At 44.4% G+C, this 21,321-nt stretch overlaps 2 protein-coding genes across 5 annotated transcripts in view; one reads left to right on the forward strand and one right to left on the reverse strand.

Moving 5' to 3' along the window:
• Positions 1-2,127, reverse strand: part of KIFAP3 (kinesin associated protein 3) — a 70,240-nt gene extending 68,113 nt beyond the window's left edge. For 2 of the 4 annotated variants that reach the window (XM_032998604.2, XM_032998603.2), the window contains exon 1: positions 1,985-2,127. In XM_032998604.2, coding sequence (XP_032854495.1) covers positions 1,985-2,016 — 32 coding nt within the window. In that variant the 5' untranslated portion in view covers positions 2,017-2,127. The remainder of the gene's footprint in view (positions 1-1,984) is intronic. The other 2 variants (XM_032998606.2, XM_032998605.2) reach the window with 1 other exon arrangement.
• Positions 2,128-2,224: 97 nt separating this feature from the next.
• Positions 2,225-21,321, forward strand: part of NTMT2 (N-terminal Xaa-Pro-Lys N-methyltransferase 2) — a 62,980-nt gene continuing 43,883 nt past the window's right edge. Inside the window, exon 1 of the transcript XR_006164679.1 lies at positions 2,225-2,404. The gene's annotated coding sequence lies outside the window, so the exon portion shown is untranslated. The remainder of the gene's footprint in view (positions 2,405-21,321) is intronic.

Below are 21,321 nucleotides of genomic sequence, written 5' to 3' on the forward strand. Positions count from 1 at the left end.
TAGCTGAGCTCACATAACCGAAGCTGGTGTGTGAATACCCTTTATTAACTAATTCCTTCAGGCGGAAAAAGCAAAACCAAACTATCCTAATTACAACTGGCACAAATTGTGCACATGGATAAGGCTGAAAATCCAATAACAAATACTAGCAAGTCAGACTTAGTGGGAGGGGGACTGTTCATGGAGGATGACAAAGGGTAACAGGGATCAGAAGAGTACCAGACTTGAACACAAGCCTAGTCACATTAAACAGCACAGCGGATGTTTTTTGGTTTGTGACCCCTAGAAAGTGAAAAAACTACCCGTGTTGCAAGCATGACTACAAAATAAAAACGATTCCTCCAAAATCACATGAGATGGCACAAATGAAACGTGCAAGGCTAAAAATAGGCACTGCTCTAAAGTTACAGCTATTTATTTTATTACAGATAGTAATTTGATTTTTACCTGCTATCACATTTATATGACAGAACTAATGTTCAAGGATTATCAAGAGGGTTTTTTTTCCCCCACTGGTTCTAATTATGGGCCTTAATATGTGGCATATGAGGAGAAAAAGAAAACCCAGACAGCCTAATCAGCAAGTTTTGCAAATGCTAATAACTGGGAAGTAAAAAAAAAAAAAAAAAACCACAAAACAAAAAAAACACACCCACCAGGAACTCCACATGATTATTCAATGATTATTCAAGATGTGATGGCTAAAATCACCCACATGATAGGAGAAAGTGGCACAGTTCACAAACCATATCTTAACAGAGGTCTAGATGGCCTGACACCTTTTGGGATTGACAGCACTTTTACTATGAAACAATTGATGGAGATCCAATAGTTGCCTGCTCAGGCCCTATTCTTTAGGCTGACTGGTCTCACTGCCAAATAGACACATAAGGGCACCATTCTTTCATCACATCTTTAACATCAAACCCAAATCACCCACTTTGTACACCATTGTTACATCTCAAGTCCATTCCAACTCCCAAACCTTTCCATTTATCCCACCTCATTACCTGTCCCGCCCCCCCAATCTGCCATACCACGTTCTAACATTTCCTCCAAATCAGTTCACCTCTCCCAATTGCACCCTGAACCTGCCCTTACTACCCAATATCCCCTCCCCAGTTCCCAGGCTGCCTGTTCCCCAAAGCAACCACCTGCCCCATCCCAACCCTTAACACCCACACAACCCTCCCCACTCATCTCTTAATAGCATCTATTCTCCTCTCAACTTGCTGCCACCTACCTCAGTGCTTCCTCCCGAATGTACACCACAAAATGCCACCACAGGCATCCCCAAACCAGTGCATCCCTCCAAATTATCGCCTTCCTCCAACCAGTTACCACCAGCAAGCCACCCATCCCATCTCTCAGCCTACCCTAGGCTCGCTTTATAACCTCCACTCATCCCAAACCCAGCCTCCCAGTTCCCATCCAAGTCTCTTGCACACCGGACTAGGCTGCTGCCCCTCAGTCTGCCCCAAACCAATCTATCTCCCATTTCCAAACCATTCACCCCAAAGCCTCCCACACATCTTCCCCCTCCCACCACAGTCTCCAGCCTTTTTTCCAAACCAGCCACTCCTCAATCACAATCCTCCACCCACCTCATGATCTCCCCTCTCAAAACGCCCTTCTTTCTCATCCCCCCACCCATCTCCAAGCCAGCCCCCACTACTGCAACACCTCAGCCCTACACCCCATCACCTCCCCACAACCCCTTCCAGGCCCCCAGCCCCACACCTTCCCACTCAGCCCCCACTGCGGACTAAAACACCTTCAGCCCCACCACCTCGGCTCCCCTCCCACTCCCCCCAAACCATAACCTCCCCTTCACCGCCCTGCCCCAGCCCGCAACACCCGCCTCCCACACCCCGCGAACACCTCGCGCACCCCACGAGCACAACCTGCCGCGCCCCACTCCCACGCCCAGCCCTCCCCACAACCTGCCGCGCCTCACCCCCACACACACCACATCCCCGGTTACCTCTTGAGGTACCGGGCGTCCTCGCCCTGCATGGCGGCTGGGGGGGGGGGGCGGGGGGGAGGCCTGGGCAGGGCGCGGCCCCTCAGCGCTGCTGTTACCAGGGTGAGCGCCGGCCCCGCCCCGAGCGCGCAGGCGCCGCCGCCACAGCCCGCAGCGCCCAGCGCGCATGCGCACTGAAAGCCCTCTACACACACACACACCCCCCCCCCCCCTCCGGGTGCCGGCGGGGCGCCCCCTGCAGGAGTGGCGGAGGCACCGCCCCACCGCTCCCGGCACGAGGCGTGAAGGGGTTTCCACGCCCCGCCCGCGCCCGAATCGGGAGATTTGCTGGCACCCACGGGTGTGCCGTGCCCCGCCGTGCTTCCCCTCTGCCCCCTCTCGGGGCAATGACTGAGCAACGGCCTCTGCCCACCGCGCTCGGTAAGCTCCCCGCGCCTAGGGCCCTCGCTAGACCAGGGGGTGCAGCTGTCCCCCCGCTGAGGGCAGGGGCTGCCCCACAGGCCTCGGCACCTCCGCGGGGACGCTCCCAAACCTCCCCCCTCCTCTGCCTCAGGGTTTGCCCGCTCCTCCACGGGAGTGTCCGTGGGAGCTGGCAGGCCAGGCGAGGCTGGTCCTCCAGCAATGTTCGCGGTGCTGAGGAAAGCCGGGGAGGGGCGGGGGGGGGGGGAGTCCAGGTGGGCGGCACGGCCACAGGGCCTTGAGGCCTGAGGGAGTCAGAAACCAGTCCTGCCCTTACGGAGGGATCCACCTGTTTCATACGTGGTGCTTCAGGAAGCTGCAAGTAGCAGGAATAAAGGGGCTTTATGTCCCTGGTTGCAGTATTTAGGAGAGGTTGGAAAAGGGGCTGTTGTTGCGTCCTGCCCTGTTAAGGCCACCTGAGCTGGCATGTTTCCTCAGCACCAGCCTTAAGGCAGCCTTGGTCAGCAAGGTGGTTTGAAATACAGTCTTCCTCTTGGGTCAGCAGCATTGTTGCTCACCTCCTGACGTGCAGGAGACATGAGGGCGATGCTGCTGTAGCTCCAGCCTTAGCCAGGTGGCTGGAAATCCAAAATTGTGTTGGAATGTGTTATATCATACAGCAAACACCTGAATCTTCTCACTTTACGTTGTTTCCCACCCACTCTAAAGAACAACCAAATTGCATCATATCCAGAACTTATCAGAAACCATCCATCTGCAAAAATATACTAAACTCCTTCAGGCCCACTTGTTCTCTACCCATGGGCTGTAGTTTAACTAAAGTTTGTATCAGAGCAGCATCCAGTCCTGAATGGAGACTCCTTTGAGCTATTTGTTCTAATATCCACAATAGAGGTAAATCAGGCCCATCCCCAGCTGCCTAAGGGTCCCACGGTTCATCTGGTTACTTTCTCAAGCCTGATTTTGAAGTCAAAAAAGATGTTTCTGTTGTCTTCAATGAGCTTTATATGGGCCGTTGGTATATAACCATGAGACTGTGTGTTGGAAATGTCTTGGGGTCTCATTTCTTCAAAGTTTCATTGAATCCTACACAGATTTTTTTACATCATTGTGGGGAAAAAAATAACCAACATTACTTTTCTATAGCAGATAGAATTCTTAAAATGTAATAGATTAACTACTGCCTTGTGGAATTAAGAAACTAAAGCAGCCCTGAGATTTGTAATCTCTCCATCAAAGATTTTGTCTTGCTCTCAGGAAAAAGGAATATGGGTGGATTTCAAGGGAAAAATAGTGCATGCAGGATATTTTCCTAGACCTTGTAAAAATGACTATGTATAAAATTCCTTAAGGCTTTTTGTTAGCTAAATAAAGTACAGCACTCTGAAAGGATGACTTCCAGAGAAGCATTTTAAGTAATTAGACTATGCTGCTCAGTGGGGGACAGAGATGTTGTTGCTCTGATGTGTTGTCACATAGTAAGTGATTGAGGTATGGAGGTAATAAACCCTGAGCTTAAAAGTTTATATTGGAAAGAGGAAGTGAGATGAGGCAAAGCAAAATCTGATACGCAAAGGGAAAGTCTGTCTTAACTCTTGTGGATTAAATTAATCTTGAGACATAGATCAATGTGATTCTTGAAAGTCTTTTTGATTAGCAATGACAGGGACATCTGCGCAAAGAAGGGCATTTTCAATATGGCATGTGATCATGCTGGTAAATACTGGGTACTTTTGTTATCCTTGAACACGAGACTTGACAAAAATGAAACGGGAGTCTCTAGGGAGAGTTTGCTTTGTATTTTATAATATATCTAATTCAATACTGACCTAAGTAAACACATCAATTTATGGCTCATTTAAACCAGTGAAAAAAAATTAGCTGTAGGTTTTCATTGTTTCAGATGTAGGAAGAAACATTTAAAGATATGAAAAGAAGCAGAGCTTTCTTTTAACCAGGTGTTATAGAGCAAAGGGTAAACTGTTTTCTCCCTTGGCTTACTCAAATCAGAATTGCTCACTTCCATGGCAGTGATCTTGTTTGATGGCCTTGTACGCTTGCTCACTTGGCTAAGTGAGAATATCCAGCTGGTGGTAGACTGACCTCGTGCCTCAGTGCTCCTCAGCATCTGAAGAGTTATAAACTCTGCATGTGCAGACCTGCGCCAGGCTGCAAGGCAGGAGTACAGTACCCACACTCAGCTGCAGCTGTTGATGTGACAAAGCAACCATCTACATAGACTTTCAGTGCCTGACTTGAGACTTGAGGGTTGCTACTTTACTCGTGTCCTAAGCAAGGCTGTAAGAAGTGTTAGAAGATATAAAATGTACCCTAATGGTGCCACATTACCTTTTTTCCTTTCCTTAAGGGATCAACCCTTTAAGAGAGACTTTTGCTGTGAGGAACACAGAACAGCATGTTGTATATTTTCATGGAATCATAGCATCATTTAGGTTGGAAAAGACCTTTAAGATCGTTAAATCCAACGATAAAAAACCTAACACTGCCAAGTCCACCCCTAAGCCATGTCCCTGAAAGCCACATCTACATGTCAGGATGTTCTCTGTGTGTACGCTCAGTATGTATGGTGCACTAGAATTTGGGTATTTAATTTCTGTTTATTTTCTAGCAAACAGCCTGAAATGCAGTATCCCTATCCAACAAGCCAAATGATGTGCCTTCAGTTTGGGTTAATTTTAATTGGACTAAGGAAAACATGGAAAGATTAAACATAAAAGTCACACAAGAGTGAGCAGATGGCCTTTCTCTGCTAATATCATCTGGTGGGCCCCAGTGACAATGATGGAGATTTCTTGTGCAAAATCCTGGTTCTGACGAAGTCAATGAGAGTTTTACCATTGACCCCGATGGGGACAGAATTTCACCTCTTAATGTTTATTAGATGCAGCAGGCAGAAAGCAGACTCATAGCTATAAAGGCTATGACATTTTATGGTTCTGACTCTGCAACCACTCAAGCACATGCTTAATTTTGCCACAGTAATAAAGTTAAGCGCCAGCTTAAGTGTTTTCAAGAAAGGGTCTCCTTTACACTTGAACAAGTCTATATTTGATCATAAATCAGGAATTCCCCCTCTTCCTCATCCCTCCCTTCCAAAGGAAAAGGATTCTGCATGTGATCATCAAATTCTTTCCACTTTGATTAAAAACAATTGTTATTTTTTTCTGTTTTTGTCAAAAAAGCAAAGGCAGAGTAAGGACCTCAGGTGAATTAGTGTTGCTCAGGTGACATTTGACTTAAAGCAAGTTCCTCGTTTCAAACAGATTCAAAAGGGAAATTTCCATTTCTACCAATTTATTGTAAATATCTCAGACAATGGCCATTTCCTTAGAAAAAGTTAAAAATTTACACAACAGTTTACAGAGAAAATCTTTTTCATTAAGTTTTTGAACTATCATAGACAACATTAGCCTTGTTCTTCATATCAGGGCAAATTCTGCTCTTTTTCCATTTAGCAGCATTTGTGTATTTGTTTCCACTCAATTCTAACCAAAGTACATGAGAAGCATAGCAGAGTGGGAGCACAAGGAGAGTCATTTAAGCTAGATAAATTCAGACCTGAAATCAAGCATAAAATTTTAGTGGGGTAGCACTTAACCAGTGGAATATCTTATCTTAGAATTTATGACTGAATGCTTCCCCATTACTACCAGTCATTATGTCAGGAATAAATACCTTTGTGAAGCAAATGCTCCAGCTTACACAGACTCATAAGTTCATAGCAAATTGTTGCTGAAGCAACCTCTTTCACTCTGTCCTCCTGCCCCAAGCCAAATAATTTGTACCCATATTATTCCTATCACTAATGTCATCTTCATTGAAGTGCATTATAGTCTTCCTGGGGGATCTATTCCAGGACTGAATTGCTGTTATTGCAAGAAAATCATTCCTTTTTTTTGTATCAAAGCTACTCAGTCAGCCCATGTTTTTCTTGAAGAGCCATGCCCAAGCCTGGGTACAGTACTGCAGCTGAAGTCTTTCCAATGCTGAATAGGTAAGAAGGATGACTTTGTGCTGTTTATGGGGATGAAGTAATCCTTCTGCTTGGTAGTGATGCGGCTGGTCTTGTTGCAGGGATCAATGGATGGGGGTCTTCGGTGTGTATTATACTGAAAGGCCAACTAGGTGGTCATGGAAGTCCCTCCTGGTTTTAAAACCAAGAAAGAGAATGTGGATGATGAGTGTACAGTAAATTCTTTCATGGGTTCTGTTCTTATGCTAATCTGTTTTATTTACATCGTTGTTGATAATAATAGAGGAAGTAGTCCACTGGGTAGGGGAGATGATGAGTCGGTTTTAGGCTTGTCAGGAACCCGAGCAGATGCTATATTTCTGTTTGATTTAGTGCACATGCCCCTTCACCCTACTTGGTCTTCCCAGAACTATCTGTGGCGGTGTGGCTGGGGTGCAAACTGGAAGAATGTATACAACAGAGGCAGTTGTAAGAAAAAAAATGTAATTTACGTGACAATCAGCTAGGAGCTGATGACAAGCTGGATGCAGAGCGTGGAGGCTCATCGTGCAGGCTGTGGCTGCATTTCCCTCACAGTTAGGAGAGCCTTCAGGCTGCAGTTACTGCCTAGACCCTGCCTCATACTCCACCAAAGCCATCAGTTTTGGGTGGAATGGTATCAGGCAAGGTATCTTTTGCTGAGGATCTTTCCAAAATGCCTCTGACGAGAGTGGACACGACTTGCGGGCAGCCTGAGCTCTGGAGCAGTGTGCATTCCAGGTGCTGTCCTAGCCAGCTCAGCACAGAGACAGCCAGAAGGATTGCTGGCTGGGAAACACAGTGCAGCAATGGCAGGAGAGTGTGTGGGGCGCCTGGAAGAGACTGTGTCAGAAGAGGAAGGTGATGGTGTTCAAAACGAGGTGTATAGGTGGCAACAGGAGACCTGCAATGCGGAAGTGAACATGGGGTGAAGAATATTTCTTCCCCCTGCCAGCTGTACTTTTCAGGAGTCTGGAAAGCACGGGGGGAAGGGAGGATTGGGGGCTGGTCTGGCCAGCCCATGGGTAAGAAAATACCAGAGCCCAGGAGTTCAGCTCTGGTAATTACTATTTCTCATGAGCTTCTGGGTTACAATAATGGAAGTTTTACAATGCTGTTGAGCTGTGTGTTGAAAAAACAACCCTTCAACTTTCAACTAATTTAGTTACCATCTGTAAGCTGTTTAGGTAATTCCCCTTATTTCACTTTCCCCATTTAATTTTGCTGTGTATGACTTTTCTTCATTACACCTTCTACATACACATTTGTATGGGCACAGAGTAGCACATAGCTATGTAACTCAGGATTTTCCGTAGAACTGGGAAAGATAATTGTCGCTGATATTCTCTGTGGGCAGAACAGGATAATGCTAGATTGCTGTAGCCCATCCACAGCTCGTAGGCATTTTGCTGTGGGGACCTGTGGTCTGTTGCTCACACCAGTGTATTTTAGACAGACACAGAAAGTGTGAAATACATAAATAAAAAGTGCTTTATCCTACAAAACTCCAACATTGGCATTTCTGTAGATGTCTGAGTTTTATTTTGTGCCTTCTGTACAAAATTCAATTTGCTGTTGGATTTCAGATTTCAAAGCTAACATATTAAAGTTGTCCTCAGTTCACCCAGCTCTGGCTAACTATTGCATCTCATATGATGCATAAGATTTCCCTGGAACCCCAGGGCATATCAGTTGTCATGGCAAGGCACAGCAAGGTGAGTTAATTAATAGCATTCCAACATATCCTGGGCTTTATGGGCTAGTAGTGAAGAATCCCAGAAGAAGGAAAGCACTGTAATTGTGCCAGCTCCATCCTGTGTTTCCTATAGTTTTGTTCTTGAATTTTTTTCATATATATTATATTGTCTCAATGCCAGTGCTCATGGTCTCTGAAATTAAAAGCATTCCTCATAAAGGGGATTATGAGATTAAAAATACTGCTCATAAAGAACACATTGATCCTCACTGGGAGGATGATAGACATTAAAACATCAAATTGCCAATGTCACCAAATAAAACCAATTTAGGAGATAACAGTGCATTTTTAAAGAAATACTGGGGATGTGTTAGATTTACAAACTGTAAGAACTTTCCTTCCTAGTATGCTCATTCTTCATTTATCATTTTATAATAAGAAAACCCCTTAAACTTAAAGTTAGTCTCATACAAATGTCACTTGCTAGCTTTCTTGCTAATCCAGAGGAAATATTATCCTAGTGGTCCCTGAGGTCCAATGTCTAGGTGTTGGATACATGATAAACTTACTTGAAGCTTTCTTAGTGAGATATAGTCCTCTGGAGACAGCTGTGGATTTAATTTTTCAAGCTTTAGTACAACCTAACCCCTTAAAAATAAGATTTAAGTTTCCCTTGTCAGGTCACTTAAGAGTTTCTTCTTTTATTTTACTCTTTTTTTTTTCCCTCCTCTGCTACTTGCCCAGACTTCTAATCCCCAAGCCTCTGGAGGAAACATTTAACCATCTCAAACTTTTCACGTCTTGATTATTTTTTGGTTCCAAAGGACAACATGCATACATTTGGCTTTTGAATGGTTCTAGTCTGAGAACTCAGATATAAAGTGTCCATGCAAAGTGAATAGTTTCCAGTCTTGATAATTTAGGTTTCTACTTTCCTTTCTGAGCAAAGGTGATTTTTGCAAATTGTGAGCCACTCCTCTTTATAAGAGCAGTATTTCACAGGAAGAGGTGTGCTTATAGTCTTTGCAGTCCATGTTCCTGTGTGTTTATGCTGTCCAGGAGTTGGGCTTCATCTAGTTTTCTTGCCCCTTGATACTTATCACTTAGTTTTCCCTAATCTGAGTTTAATGTTCCAAAGCATGCATGTGATTTAACTGCATAGTTCCTGGTATTGTGAAACTCCACACAACTCAGAGACAATTTAAGGATGAAGGCTATCCAAGCCAGCAATGTCACAGATACACAGTATCTGAAATGCAGGGGTACTGTACTTGTGATACTTTTACTCCTGCAGTAAAAAATGCTGCTTACAGCTCCTGACCCACTCTAAATTCCCTGGTGTGCACACACTCCCACACTTCCCGGCTTCTTTCAGACCGTTCCTTCTCAGGAGATAAAGGTGGAAGAGGCCTTTCAAGGTCACTTGTCAGATTTGTTCCCTACAGTCAACTTTTCTTTTTTCCTTTCAGCACGTTCCTCAGGAAATTAATTTTATCTTGCCTTACCTATTCGTGCATTCATCAGGTCTCTTCTTCCTCCCTCAAATAACTTCATGACAAGTTGGCCAAGTGCAATCACCATTGAAAGATGTGCGCAGAGTTTTAAAGTTAATTAAGTTTCTAGAGGTTTGTGTGCTCTGGCTGCCAGGTAAATGAGAGAGACCCATGATAGGGACTGCACTGAGGGAGAGTTAAACAGAGTTCAGCTCTTTGGCAGCAGCAAGGGGTCAGTCCCTCTGTGCATGCTAGCCAGACAGACAGCACAGATGAACGGGCTGGCCAAGTTGTCCCGGAGCAGCTCCAGACTGGCTGCAGCACAGGCACTTTCTTGTTCAGGGTGGATCTTTCACGATAGATGGCAAGTAAGAGGAGGTATGTGGCTTATTTTGGATAGAAGCAGTAAGACACAAATCTAAAAGAAACTGTCGTGTTGTTCTGTTGCTCACAGACCAACACATTTTCCAGTCTAGTTTTAACTGACCTGACAAAAAGGATGTTCTACACCACTGCTGTGAAATGTGCTGCTGTACCAGATCTGGGAAATGCCGATCTGATATTTGCCATCCTAGCCAACAGCAGGGAGGGGTCCACAGAGCTCCAGGTCTGAAAGCTTGGATCTTTACATCGCAGCCTCTCTAATAAGAGAGGCATATTGCAGAAGGTTAAATGATATCTCTAACCCGTGGTCTGCCCACATAACTTCTTTCTGCAGATCTGTTGTTATCCATTGTACTCTCTACTTCCACAGGTTGGAGTTTCTGTTTTGTCATGATGTTCACACTCCAGAGAAAGGCTGTCCCCTTCTGGCATCACCACTCCCATGTCACATCACTAGCATGTGCTCTGGTACACCCAGGATGGGGGCCTTCATGCCTGGGCCTTCTGAGAGTTCAGGAAAAAACCTGGTCTGGCTCTGTTCAGGAGCAGCATGTAAGTGCTAAGAACCACCCAAAGCACATTTTCTAGTTAATGGGTTTAGACTGTTTCCCTAGGCATTGCTGCCATTTGCTGTTAGAGACAAGATAACTGGACAGGATGCTTTTTGGACTGAGCAGATGGGTCAGTCATATGCCTTAGGTAGGAAGGATCCAGCTGAGAGGAATTGGAAAGGAATGGTTTTCCAGCAGTGCTCTGTGCAGAAGGAGCTTTGATGGAATTGAAAATAAAGCCTTGAGAGACTTTTTACCAAAGCATTTCTGGCAGTTGCGTGCCAGAGCTGAAAGACATTAAGACTAACTTATCTCCCACTTGCCCAGTTCTCCCACAGGCTTTTCTGTATTGCTTTCTGTGCTGTTTCCTGAGTGTGCAACATCCTCTTTATCCTGGCTCACCAAACCACTATCCCCTCCGGTCACTCCTTAAAACTCTCAATGGCTGAGACAGCCAGTCTCCAGACCCCCTTCCTCCCTGGTTAAAGAGCTGTGCCTGCATTCTTAAACACAGAGCTATGGGAGAATATGAACTATGCGCACACGCACGCACAAGGCTACAGCTAACTTGATCCTGCATTTTCCAAAACCCACAAGCTCTGCCACTCAGCCAGAAGGAGATTTTTGTTAGCTTTCACCTAGAGAAGGAGCTTTATCATGTGCTTGAGCCAACAGAGGGCAATATACGCAAAATTGAATATTGAGAAGAAATGCTTTTAAAAGACGACTCGAAGCAGCCCAGCCCTTACTGTATCTGGAGTCACATATCACAGTGAAAGGCGGCATTCCACGCTGGACCTAAAACCTTCTCAGGCTCCATCAATTAAACCACCACATATGGGGTGGAAGAGACTCAGCAAGGAACTCTCACTAGGGTTCGATGAAAACCAGATGTTGTGGGCACAGCTGTCATGCTTCTTATCAAGAACAACAGAGAAGCCCCTGCTGCAGTTTCATCAGGAACCCTGCCCTTCCTTCCCTTCAGCCCCAGCACTACTGAGAATCCCTAACCAGAACCAAATAAAATCCTCACGGCCAAAGCATGCAGGAGTCCTCCCCAAATATCGCAATTTACGTTAGCATACTGTTTATGGATCTTCAAATCAGGGTCCTGCTGTGACTGTCGAAGTGCTTGAGACATGATGAGACAGGCTCCCACTCCTACCTAAGAGTGGCTTCACTCACTCCCTTAAAAATGTAATTTAGTATTGGCTCCAGAGCTAGAAGGATTAGAGGGAAAGAACTGTGTATTCGCTCCATAGGGATAAAGCTCTGGCCAATTTCATTTACATGAATTATAATGTATTTACCCATAGGGCTCACATGCTGTGTTTTGTTGCCTTAGATGGAATTCCAGATTGCTGAATTCCAATTGTATAAATGATAACAGATTGCTGCTGTGACTGCACCCATGAAAGCACACGGGAATTGTGCAGGATATGCCCTGAAGGGCGTGAGTCATCCTGACCTACAGGCAGTGAACTCTGCTTTGGAAATGTGTTTCAAAGCAAGGGTTTCTCATGAGAGATCAGAAGCCCTATCCCAAGGTTGGGTCTTTGCCCAAGGACCTGTTTTGCTCTGCATTTACTTGGGTCCTTTTGCCACAGAGTGATTTTGCAAGACTGACTAGTCTGCTGGTGACAACAACATTATTACTGTTTGCGCTTGTAAATGATACACTGAAACCAAATTTACCTAAATTTAATTAGAAATAAACAAATAAAGAAGTGGAAGAAGGGAAATAGCCCTGCAAACAAAACAAAACATTTTGTTTGGCCTGACACAGAAATTTTTTTTCGGGTGAAAGAAGAGAAATATTTCAGTTTCTCGTCGACCCAAAACAATATTTTTACTCAATTCCACACTCAACTCAAAAACAAATTATTTTCGCAGTAATACTTCTGAAGACTGCTGAGTCTAATTGAACCCATGAGCGAAGTTTAGGTGGGTGAGGATTGTGACTAAGAGTTCTGGACTTCAACAAGTCAGACAATTAGTGCATCCATTGTCATATTACTATTTCCCAGCTTGACACCCAGACACTGGCGTACACTGTTGCTCTGAATAAGCCACCGAAGCTGCAGTCAGAACAATACAAGCAGTTGCTTTTCTGGCTGCAGCAAAGTCAGTTGTAAAGGTTACCACCTGCCATGCAACCTGCAGCTGTTCTTCACTGCCCTCACAACTGCACATGTGCTCTCTGCCCGTGCCTCTTCTATCAACATGATCCTGTGGTTTTCAGGAACTTTTAAAAACTTGTTGTCGAAGATAAAACAAAAATTACTTGCTTTAACCACATCTATTCCTGACAGCATATGCCAGGCATGAGCGTGACAGAGAAGAATTAATATAGAGGCCTTTTTCAGATAAAGAGACATCTTACAGCAATACTGATGGCTTGTCTGTGTGGAAATCAGATTGCATACCAGGTGTTTTTTAAACAGAACACAGTAATTTAAAAGCAAAATTGACCCTTTGTGACCTGTGTGATATGTGGAGCCAGTGCATATGTTTTTATTTTTCTCTTCTGTGCAGCTGATATATTTCAGAAGTAGTGTGTACAGCTCTGCAGAGACAGGTAGTTACCTACTAATATAAAACTAAGTCTAACTTCCCTTTAAATACCCTGATGCTCTAACAAAGAGATCTGCCTTGGATCTTGCAGTGACTCACCATTAGCTGTCCGATACTTTTATTTTAAACCTGCTACCTTTGGGCAGAGATCAGCTGCAGGTATTTTAACAAGAAGCCACTCTAGCTGGTCCTTCATTTTAATCTGCGATAAACCTGATGTCCTAGAACTTCCTGATCTCACAGAGAGGAATAAGACAACACATGGAGGAACTATTTTTTACCCACATAAATACACATTCTTACTTCAGACCAGAAGCTGTTCGAGGCAATGACTGTCATGCATTATGGCTGTGTCTACTGTTATTTTAGTGTAGGGCTTCAGTTTATCCAGAGGTCCAGATTTTCCAGTGTCCCTACTACCAAAAAAAAGCTGGCGAGCTGTCTTCAAATTCAGAGAGTCAAGTGGCCATTTGGAAAAGCAAACTAAAGTTGTGAAGAGGGTTTACGCACATTTCAGCAGTGATCCTACAAGTAATATGGGTGCCACTGTGCCCATACTCAAGCCCCACACTTCTTGTTAATGGAGATGTAGGGTATGTAATAGTGCTTGAATTGTTTGCAGCTTCTGGATAGACTGATACTACTACTGGTCAGAATATGGGGTTAGGAGACAGTGTGAAGCAGTTGTGAGTTGTTCTTAGCAGAAGATATTAGGATGCTGCTGTTGACAGATGAAAAAAACTATTTCAGTGGCCTTTCTCGGGCACTTCTGGGCACAAATTTATGCTTCTGCCTCACCTTCGACAGAAATAGGAAGTGCTTTGAAAGGCTTGATGCTGTTGTGATTCACCTACTTAGCTGCACTAGTGTCTGAGGACGATGTGTGTGTTCACAGTAACTTTTAGATTATAGAGCTGTTTGGAACAGGAACTTAGACTTGGTCACATGTAAATAGAATAAATAGAACTAGTGTTTATGCAGCCTTCTGCAGACCTTCACTCTTTTTGTGTGGAGCAGGACTACTGTGAGTCAAACATGTCACTGATTTATCAAAAAGAGTTGTAACCAACATTCAGCCTGAAAAACTAATCCTGCAAACTGTTGTTTCTGACACATCTATGGTGCACGGTTGAGAACTGTACCTTGGAAAGAGAGGTACAGCTGTACCCATGCCCATCCCTCATGGGTTTTATGGTGTCTCAGAAGAGCAAAACTCATATTGCTGAGTGACACCAAGATGAGACCGGCCTCTCTACCCCACCTACTGTTTTGATGCAAGCTTTGAAGTAGTTCTGGGGTTTGTTTGAGATAGATAGGTTTAAATGTTTTTTGGTGATGGGGCAATAAAAGTCATAGACAGAGACATACGCAACATGATTGCATGTCTTCTTTACTAAGGAAAGTAGGCTAGGACTATGTTATGAGAGGATCACTAGCAGGGCATTAAAATGATTGGAAGTGACTGAAATATGCCCTGTTTCTCGTGTGTATGTATTCACTGTTATAATTGGCCAGATTCTCAGAGGGTGTAAATCAAGAGAGCTTCACTGCAGTCACAGTCACTGGGACACATTGTTGGCCCCGAGGAACCCAAATGGGCTGCTCCGAAGAGAGTGTTAAGCCCCACTTGTGCACAGAAGGCCAGACAAACAGTGCCCTTTTCTGCCTTTGCACTCACATCCTCCTAGCAAATGTAAAAAGCCCAGGCTCCTGCGGACCTCATGAGTGTCAAAGCAATGGGGATCCCTGGGGCTGTGGTCCCAGCACCCCCCATGGTCCTGTCACAGCATTTGACTCCACTAGGACACGTCAGGGCTTAGGTTTCATGCATGGAGTCACTACTATCCTTAAGCAGAGGGGTCACACTGCTACACAATGGGCATTGCCAAAACTACAGCCATGACAAATGTGAAACGTGGTGTCAAATGCAGAACAGGTGGGCTCTGAGTTCCTAGGGGTGTCTTTTGTCGGTGACAAAGTGAGCTTGTGCAATGTCTTCCCAAAGCGTTAACGTGCTGTCTGGATGCATCCAGTTCCTGGCACACTAACTGGCAAGTGGCTGAAAATAGATAAGCAAACAGAAAGGGCCAGATTTGTAAGAAAACCAAGACATACACCAGGATTGTGTCTGGGCTCAGATATTTCAAAATTAGTTGGAGAGGGCCTGGTGTTTCTCTGATAGATAGATAACCAAGAAGAAATTTCAGATGGAGTTATTTCAAGGGCTGGCTGAAATTTCTAAGGCTGCGTGAAGAACATCTCCTTCTGTTCAAGGAAGGGCTCAGACTTTGGTACAGTGGCACTAGAACTGATCTAACCACTGCCATGATCCCACTGTCCCCACCCCATCCTCAGCTGCACATTTCTGCCTCCCTTCCTGCACTTCCCTGGCAGTTGTCAGCTCTGCACTGAGCTGGTTCATGGCGCTGACCAGACAGAAGAAGCCAACTGATGTAGCAAGCTGAAATGGCTCATCGGAGACCCCAACAATGGGAATGTGTGAGCAGGGAGGGGTGGGAGTGTAGAGGCATATCTTCCAGTACTTAGATTACCTTTGGCTGTCGTGGAACCCCCTCCAGCACACCTCTCTGACAGGATGCAGTGAGGAGCTCTGCATTATTGGTAAGGCCACTGTGTATTGTGGCTGTATGGCTACGTCCTCCACACTGCCACCCCAGGTGGCTGTTGTAGCACATAACAAATTCCCTTGTGTCAGCTGTGGGCTGGTTTGGGGAACTGATCCCACTTTAAAGAAAAACAAGTATATTTTTCTGAATAAGATTTTTTCACTAATCTGTTCACCAACATGTTTGCATGATCCTGTAGACTGGAACAGCTCGGGGAGCAGCGTGCCAATGCCGTTAGGTGAGAATGAGTAGTACAGCATGGTAGTCGAGGAAACAGGAAAGGCAGTAATACTCAGTGGTGGTTTAGCCCCTAGATACTTTTAATAAGTAATATCAAAGCAGAGATACAGAGATTGTCTGCTCCAAGGAAGCGAGTCATGTTGGAAAATATGCTTTAGTTGATGCACTGCTAAATGCTGCTTAGCATCATCTGTAGCTGAATTACCAGCTATTTTCCTTGGTGGAGGCTAGGTCTTTGTTCTGCTCTCAAAAACTCGATCAGACATTTGTTGGGAGTTGCAGTACTGCTCAGGACATATGACAGCCCTTTTGTATTGAAAACATCCAACTTTCTGATCATGTGTTTCTGCGTTATAGTGTGCTTACACTGCAGATAGCTGGAATAAACACCTTGAAAAAAGGAAACCCTCACAGGCACAATGTGTGGAGGTCAGTGTAGTCAGTACAAAGCCCCCATCCCCTTGCCGGGTACCTTTGCAACTCAGGAGGCTTGAAGCTGTACCCCACTGAGTGCCTCAACTACCAGGGGCAAACAAGGTTTTGAAGCAACATCTGTCTCTCCTCCTTTGAGGGCCTGATCCTCCTCTGGGATGGGACATACTTTTGATGTACACCTCTCTTCAGCAGCTTAGAATTCTTCATCCTAGAAGCACTTCAGCTTCTCACCCTACTCCCCCTTTTCTAGAATTTTGCCCACTGTAGTGGCCTGAACCTCCATCTCTTTTCCACTCAATATATTTGTCTAAGTTTGTTAATGGGCAGTTTGTCTCCTTTTGTTCTTCTGTGTATTTTGTTAGCTAAAGAAAAAAGCTCTTACCCTTCTCTGGCTTTACCATTTCTGTGTTCCCAGACATCAATTTCTTCCAGCAAGCCTTTGCTGATGAGATAGTCTGTACCACTGAGACAGATTAAATGAACCTCGTCAGACTGTAGTACATAGTGGCTTGCCCTGCCGTACACAGTGGCAAAGCATGAAATTGAATCTGTTGCTTTCTCTTTGCTTGTTATAATCACAGTTTATTAGGATACACAGTTTTTGTGGAGGCATGTCCATATTCTGTCTTCTGGCCTTCCTCTTGGGTGCCCTGGACTGAAAAACAAGTAGTGAGGGAGAGACAGAGAAACAAAATCACCCTGTAAGATATAAAAGAGGAAGATGGGAGATCCTGGATAATATCTGAGTTCCTTTGAAGTGAAGGCTGAATAGATTAGGAAAAGTGTAATTGAATTAAAGCCACTCTTTTTTGGAGTAGATACACTTTTACTCTGGCTAAGCAATTTCCTGGTTTTTTATCACTTTCCAGCACCTGCTTATTTCAGAGGGCAACACTCCAGAGATTACTCTGAGCCAGTGCCAACAGCCAGCATTTCTCACTCCCCTCTCACCCGCCTCCGCCTCCTACGCTGCTCTGTACACACACCCCAATATAGAATGACAGCACATTGCCACAATTTAAACGACACTGCCTCTGCCTCTTCAGAAGGCCAGGTCCTTCAGAGAGCACCAGCCGCAACAACTGTCCACCCTTGCAAAAAAAGGTCGTCATCATGGCGTATAAAGCAGCACATTTGGCCTTTAAGTCACGCTGGCACAAGACAGATGAAGAACTCTGTCGGCACAGTATGTCCTTCGTCTTGCACAAGGCGATCCGAAATGACTTCTTTCAGAGTTACCTTTATCTCCTGGAAAAGCTTCCCCTGGGTAAGTAGCTGGTGGGCAGGAGCATCTGTGTGCATGTGTGACCGTCCTCCGGAAAGACGTATCATGTTAGGTGGAAGAGTGCAGACACATTAATGACAATAAGTAGTAGTTTTGAGAAGCCTGGCTAGAGAGACTACGGTGCTAGCTAAACCATTCTGTACTCTCTCAGCTCACTCTAATTCAGTATCCTGTTGTTTTACCTAATTACACCACAGATTGTTAGAGCGTGGCAAGGGAAAGACCACAAGAGTGAAAGGAAGTTTGGCTTCTGGCTGATGGTTCCTTTTTTTTGTCACTGTTTAAGTAAAACATTCATTGACCTGCTTGGAACTTGGAAGGACAAATGCAAAACTAGCAAAGCTGACAGGCCTTACTTTCTGTTGCCTGATACCTGTTTTGTTGTCATTCAGTGTGTCCTTAGCTTTGTCATTTGTATTGTTTTAGACAAGTGCCTGAAAGGTAATGTTTTTAAAATTTTTTCTCAAGAGTCTCTGCAGCAGACTGTCTAAACTACTGTTTGTTATCTGTGAGGAAAATGCTTCCAAAATGTTTGTTTGTAGCCATATTTCAGTGAAAGCCTCTGGTACAGGATGCCAAGACGTTTTTTTTTAGATACAGAAAGTGAATTTAATTTCTTCTGAAAATTAGACCCTGAATAAGAAACAAAATTTCCCCAGAACAATATAGCTAAAAAGTAGATTTGACTCAAGTCTGTCTTACATTATCACATCACTTTTGAAGCAGAATTGTTCGTCTTCCACTCAGTGTTAGAACTGTAGGAATTTAAGATGGAAAGGATGTGTCTATGTAACCTGTTAAACTACTCTTCAGAGTGAATTTTTGCAGGCTCCTTCCTAATTGAATGATCTGTTTAGGCAAGTGGATTATTTTACCCAGCTGTGTGTAAATACACAGACCCCAGTGAGAATTCTGCTCAAAATGGTAGAATTCATGAGTCTTGTAAAGTGAAAAAGCATTTCCATGTTATCGCAGTATTTTGATATGGCTTTTCAAATGCAGCAATATCTGCAGCTATTTAAAATGAAACATGGAAGATAAATACTCCTATCCCTAGTGGTAGGTAGCTGTGAATGATGGAAAAGAAGGAAAGATGGAAAGGAAGGAAAGTCAATTATAGGTGGATGGAATCTCAAGAAGTCTATGAAAATGTTATTCTTTCATTTGTTTTGAAAATAAACACAACATATTAGAAACTGAGCAGGATTTCCTACAGTGTTAACTGTTGGTGTAAGTACTAAGAGATCATTTTAAGGCTGGAAGGTACCATTGTGAACATCTAGCTTAGAATTTAATGTAAAAGTTCCTGCATCGTGCTTGTAACTTATGACTGGATCACAGTATCTATTTATGAAGGCAGAAAATACCTTGGTTTAAGGGCTACAAGTGACTGAGAATCCATCAGTCCATCATTAAGCTGTTTCCAGGCCTAATTGCTTCACTCATGTAAAACTATTTTATTTCTTTTCTGAATTTTATTTATATTTCCATTGCCAGCCAACAAGCTTTGTAAAATGTTCCTATCAGACTAAAGATCCCCTCTGCCAGGATTTTCATGACCTGAATCATTAAAACTTCACTAAAGAACTTACAAGCTTATTGCCAGCCTATCCAAATTAGTTTGACTCCATGAAAAAGATACTGTGAGTCCAGCCTTCATGTGAACATGCAGTATGTCTGTTACTCCATGATTATTGTGATGAAGTAAAAGTGTGCATAAGGACAGGTACTGTGGGGTAGGTCATGTGCTATGATACACATCCAAGAAGCTTCACAGCATGCTAGGATTTAATGGTCTGGGTAAAAAGTGGTTGGGTAATTGGGCTCAGAAAGTCGTGGTCAAATCTCGAGGTCAGTGGCATACTGCAAGGGACTGTCCTGGGACCTACTCTGTTTAACATCTTTATCAATAACCTGGAGGAGGTGAAGGACTGCTTGCTCATCACATTTGCAGATTGCGGCCAACTGGCAAGAACCTGTCTGCAAGTTCTAGGTCAGGATTGCCACCCAGAGGCATCTAAATAGGCTGGGGAAAAGAGACAGTGGGAACCTAGTGAAATTCAAATTCACTGAAATTCATAGTCAAATGCCAAGTCCTGTACCTGGAAAGGAAGAACCTTTGGCAACAGCAGCATGGTCTGGGCAATGGCCGGCCGGGGAGCAGCCCTGCTGATAGGATTTGGTACACAGCAACTGAACGTGAACCGGCGGTGTGTCCTGGCAGCAAAGGTAGCCAACAATGCTCTGGGCTGTGGTAACAAAAGCGTAGGTAGTTGGTCGAGGGAAGTGTCTATCCCCTTTTATGCAGCAGTCATTACACCGTATGCATGGAGTCTTGAACTCCCAGTGCAGGAAATGACATGGAGTGAGTTGGATGAGGTGGTGAGGGAACTGGAGCATATACCCTGTGAAGAGAGACAAAGGGAATGGGGCATGTTCAGCTGGAAGAAACAGCTTCAGGGAGACCAACTATCAGCCTGCCAATACCTACCAGAAGATCGTGAGGAAGATGGAGCTGAGCTTTGCACAGAGGTGTGAGGCAGGAGGACAAGAGACAGTGGCCATACATGGAAACAAAATCAGTTCAGACTGGCTGTGAGGAAAAACTCTTTCCCCATGAGGACAGTCTGGCATTAGAACAGGCTGCCCAGGGAGGTTGTACAATTCTCCATCACTGGAGGCTTTCAAAACCTAGCTGAGTAAAGTCCTGATGAATTTCATCTGACCTCATGTCTGTCCCTGCTTTGAGCAAAAATTTGGACTATAGACCTTCTTAGGTTCCTTCCAACTTGGATTATCCTGTGATCCAGTGCTCCCTATGATGGAGAGGCCAGAATGTGGCAGGTCTGAACAGCTCTGCAGAATGACATTTTCCAGTTCAGTTCAGAGTGGAACTCAGCAGAAGTGAAATTAACTTCTCGAGCCTCAAGACTAGATCCAGATATCTCTGTGTAAACAGTACTAAAGGACTAAAGCAACACTAAGACTGTGACTGAGCAGGGTAGTTAAGCATGTGCTTAACCTAAACATGAATAATAGCACTGAAATCAAGCCTCACGCTGAAACTTGCAGTGCAGCCCAGGGCCAGCAAGGTAGAAAGCTTGCTTCAAGCTATGCTAACTCCACACTCACCCCACTCCACTGCTAGGTTCGGTGGTGGAGTGCTTTTAGGCATGTTTACTTATGAGCTGAGCATATCTGGTATCACAGCCTGTTAAGAGAAACATGTCACTTTTACAGACCAGGGTAGCATTTATAAATAAAAGACATGAGTAACTTTAGGCCCTGATCCAACAATGTACTTAAATGTGTATGAATGCCCTGAAGCCCAGTGGACTTTAATGGAGCTACTCAGATGCTAGAAATTATGCATGTGTTTACATGGGCTGTGGGACTCAGTGCCAGTGGGACGAGATCTGCAGTGGAAAACTTAGATGATGGGTCCGTAGAGACAAATATTCCTGTGTGTGAGGCACGTGTCTGTAAGCAAAATCTGCTTTGGGAGTGGGCTGCTGTTCATCCTCTATAAAACAGAATGTAAATGGTTCTCGGACCACAGTAGAGAGGTGAATTCTATCCTGCACCCAGATAACTGCTTTTCAACTGATGCACAAAGCAGA

Source organism: Tyto alba, unplaced genomic scaffold, assembly GCF_018691265.1.
Source record: "Tyto alba isolate M040663 unplaced genomic scaffold, T.alba_DEE_v4.0 Super-Scaffold_1000006, whole genome shotgun sequence".
Taxonomy (NCBI): domain Eukaryota; kingdom Metazoa; phylum Chordata; class Aves; order Strigiformes; family Tytonidae; genus Tyto; species Tyto alba.